Source organism: Sabethes cyaneus, chromosome 1 (genome assembly GCF_943734655.1).
Source record: "Sabethes cyaneus chromosome 1, idSabCyanKW18_F2, whole genome shotgun sequence".
NCBI classification, from domain to species: Eukaryota; Metazoa; Arthropoda; class Insecta; order Diptera; family Culicidae; genus Sabethes; species Sabethes cyaneus.
This window is the reverse complement of record NC_071353.1, coordinates 151,910,933-151,914,273: the sequence shown is the minus strand read 5'-3', so window position 1 is coordinate 151,914,273 and position 3,341 is coordinate 151,910,933. Positions and strand designations below refer to the sequence as shown.

The following is a 3,341-nucleotide window of genomic DNA, read 5'->3' as shown; positions in this document are numbered from 1 at the left end:
TACTTTCTACGCCGGAGGCGCATGACAATAAAATCAAATTATCTTCTGATAACGATAAGCATATTACCGACTGATAATAGCGCACAGATTGCTCCGATTCAGTTGTATAAATATGCCACGATTGAACGGTAGATTAATCAGTTTTAATAAACCATTTCAATTGAACAATTCAATTAGTTCTACCAAACGATACCAAAAACATTCGAAAAAAAATGGCCAAATTCATCACTTTTGGAGTTGCCCTGCTGGCGGTGGTGGTCGCTTCCGTTCTAGCCGAAGGGGTCGAGCAACCGGCTGGCATCGAAGCTAGGATTGAGATTGTGAAAGATATTGCCGCCTTTCAGGCGGCCCACCCAGAACTAGAGCTGGTTCCGATGGAAGTTTCCCGAAGCCCACGACAGCAGATTGTCTACACTGTCGGTGGACGAGTTGCTGGTAAGTTTGCGCCACCTGATGGTTGATAAACTAATGTTAATTTTGTAATTTGCCTTTCACTGTAGGTGACCGCCTGGTTGGAACCAGTCAGGACAGCCAATCCTGGGGTACGTCGCAGGATGTCACTCTAACGCTAAGCTATCCGCAGTCCGGAACTGGCGCAGTCGTCAGCTACGTTCAGGTTGTGGTGAATCAAAGTTCTAGCTTGGGTTATGGATTTGTCGTAGCCGGAGGAATCGGTCAGCGGTACATTCAAATGGTTATTGTGGCATACAATACGATCTTTTTTAACTATGTTGCACAAATCTATGGCAAGTGAATAGAAACCTCAATTTAATTAATTTTAAATGTATTTAACAAATTACTATTAGGAAAACATAAATAAACAATTACTCTGAACAAGTTCAAATCACTATTTCACACCCATTTTCACAAGGCCTTTAGATAATTTTCCAGTAGAAACAGAAACAGAAACAGAAACAGAAACAGAAACAGAAACAGAAACAGAAACAGAAACAGAAACAGAAACAGAAACAGAAACAGAAACAGAAACAGAAACAGAAACAGAAACAGAAACAGAAACAGAAACAGAAACAGAAACAGAAACAGAAACAGAAACAGAAACAGAAACAGAAACAGAAACAGAAAAAGTGACAAGAACAAAAGCCGGAGCCAGAACAAGAACAAGAACAAGAACAAGAACAAGAACAAGAACAAGAACAAGAACAAGAACAAGAACAAGAACAAGAACAAGAACAAGAACAAGAACAAGAACAAGAACAAGAACAAGAACAAGAACAAGAACAAGAACAAGAACAAGAACAAGAACAAGAACAAGAACAAGAACAAGAACAAGAACAAGAACAAGAACAAGAACAAGAACAAGAACAAGAACAAGAACAAGAACAAGAACAAGAACAAGAACAAGAACAAGAACAAGAACAAGAACAAGAACAAGAACAAGAACAAGAACAAGAACAAGAACAAGAACAAGAACAAGAACAAGAACAAGAACAAGAACAAGAACAAGAACAAGAACAAGAACAAGAACAAGAACAAGAACAAGAACAAGAACAAGAACAAGAACAAGAACAAGAACAAGAACAAGAACAAGAACAAGAACAAGAACAAGAACAAGAACAAGAACAAGAACAAGAACAAGAACAAGAACAAGAACAAGAACAAGAACAAGAACAAGAACAAGAACAAGAACAAGAACAAGAACAAGAGCCAGAGCCAGAGCCAGAGCCAGAGCCAGATAAAGATAAAGATAAAGATAAAGATAAAGACCAGGTAAAGGGAAAGACAGGTAAAGACAAATGCCAAAACAGGGTAAAGAGCGAGAAGATTATATGATGACCAAACGTTAAAAGAAAAACACATAAAAATGTCCAATCGAAAAAGATTCAAACGAAAAGATAATAAGTTGAAAAGACTAAAAGTCGAATAACCGAAAAGACGGAACAGACAAAAGATGCAATGACGGGAAGAAGTCAAAACGTACAGACAAGATATAAGACGGTAAGAAAGAAAAGTAACAAATGTTACGAACAAGAACGAAAGACGAAAGACGAAAGACGAAGGAGAAAGACGAAAGACGAAAGACGAAAGACGAAAGACGAAAGACGAAAGACGAAAGACGAAAGACGAAAGACGAAAAATAAAACATGAAAAATGAAAAATGAAAAATGAAAAATGAAAAATGAAAAATGAAAAATGAAAAATGAAAAATGAAAAATGAAAAATGAAAAATGAAAAATGAAAAATGAAAAATGAAAAATGAAAAATGAAAAATGAAAAATGAAAAATGAAAAATGAAAAATGAAAAATGAAAAATGAAAAATGAAAAATGAAAAATGAAAAATGAAAAATGAAAAATGAAAAATGAAAAATGAAAAATGAAAAATGAAAAATGAAAAATGAAAAATGAAAAATGAAAAATGAAAAATGAAAAATGAAAAATGAAAAATGAAAAATGAAAAATGAAAAATGAAAAATGAAAAATGAAAAATGAAAAATGAAAAATGAAAAATGAAAAATGAAAAATGAAAAATGAAAAATGAAAAATGAAAAATGAAAAATGAAAAATGAAAAATGAAAAATGAAAAATGAAAAATGAAAAATGAAAAATGAAAAATGAAAAAAAAAATGAAAAATGAAAAATGAAAAATGAAAAAAGCGAATCACACATTACCCTGGCAGAAAATAAAAAAACTTGTACATACTAAGCAAGTATGGTGCGTCTCCATGACGTAGCAACGCTTGTAAGTGCTATCACATGTTTCTTTGAACTTGAATTAATCCGAATAACATCAACGATCGATAAAAAACGAACCTCAACGGTTAGTAGCACTTTTTTTCTGCGTAGATAGCTTCGGTAGTGCAGTAATGTTCCGATTTTGTCAGCCCCATGTTGAATTTCGGGCTGACAACTGGAAACTGACAAAATCAGGACTTAAGACCTCGCAATGTCGAAGACATCTGCTAAAATTTAAAGTTTAACCCTTAATTGGACAACCGAAAGCTCAATGAACCGGGTACAGCACACTGGTCCAGAACCTTTTTTGGTGCGCATTAGCTTTGAGCGGGAAAACTTGGTATTAGGTTTATGGAACCTTTGGAAGAGTTTCTTAAAATTGAAAGTTCTATCGACAGGCGGAATTCAAATTTTGATTAATCTCCCTAAAAGTGCAATAACAAATTTATTTTTCTTCAGTTTCAATATAACACATTGATGTGTTCTGCAAAGTTTTTCAGAATATTATTATAAGAAATTTTTGCTGTAAACAGTAACTTTCTATCTCTTCAGCAAAGATCGAACAATCCTATTTCTCATAAATGAAAAATCGTAAAATCAGTTTTTCTATTTTAGTTGTTTTTGTAGTTGTTGTATGACTTTTTCCAGT

General features: G+C 33.8%; 1 protein-coding gene across 1 annotated transcript; it reads left to right on the top strand.

Annotated features, from left to right (window-relative positions):
* Positions 1 to 212: 212 nt before the first annotated feature.
* On the top strand, positions 213 to 754 carry LOC128732315 (uncharacterized). The gene is made up of 2 exons (XM_053825560.1): positions 213 to 435; positions 501 to 754. The coding sequence occupies exons 1-2, from the start codon at positions 213 to 215 to the stop codon at positions 752 to 754; spliced, it is 477 nt and encodes a 158-aa protein (XP_053681535.1).
* The last annotated feature ends 2,587 nt before the right edge of the window (positions 755 to 3,341 follow it).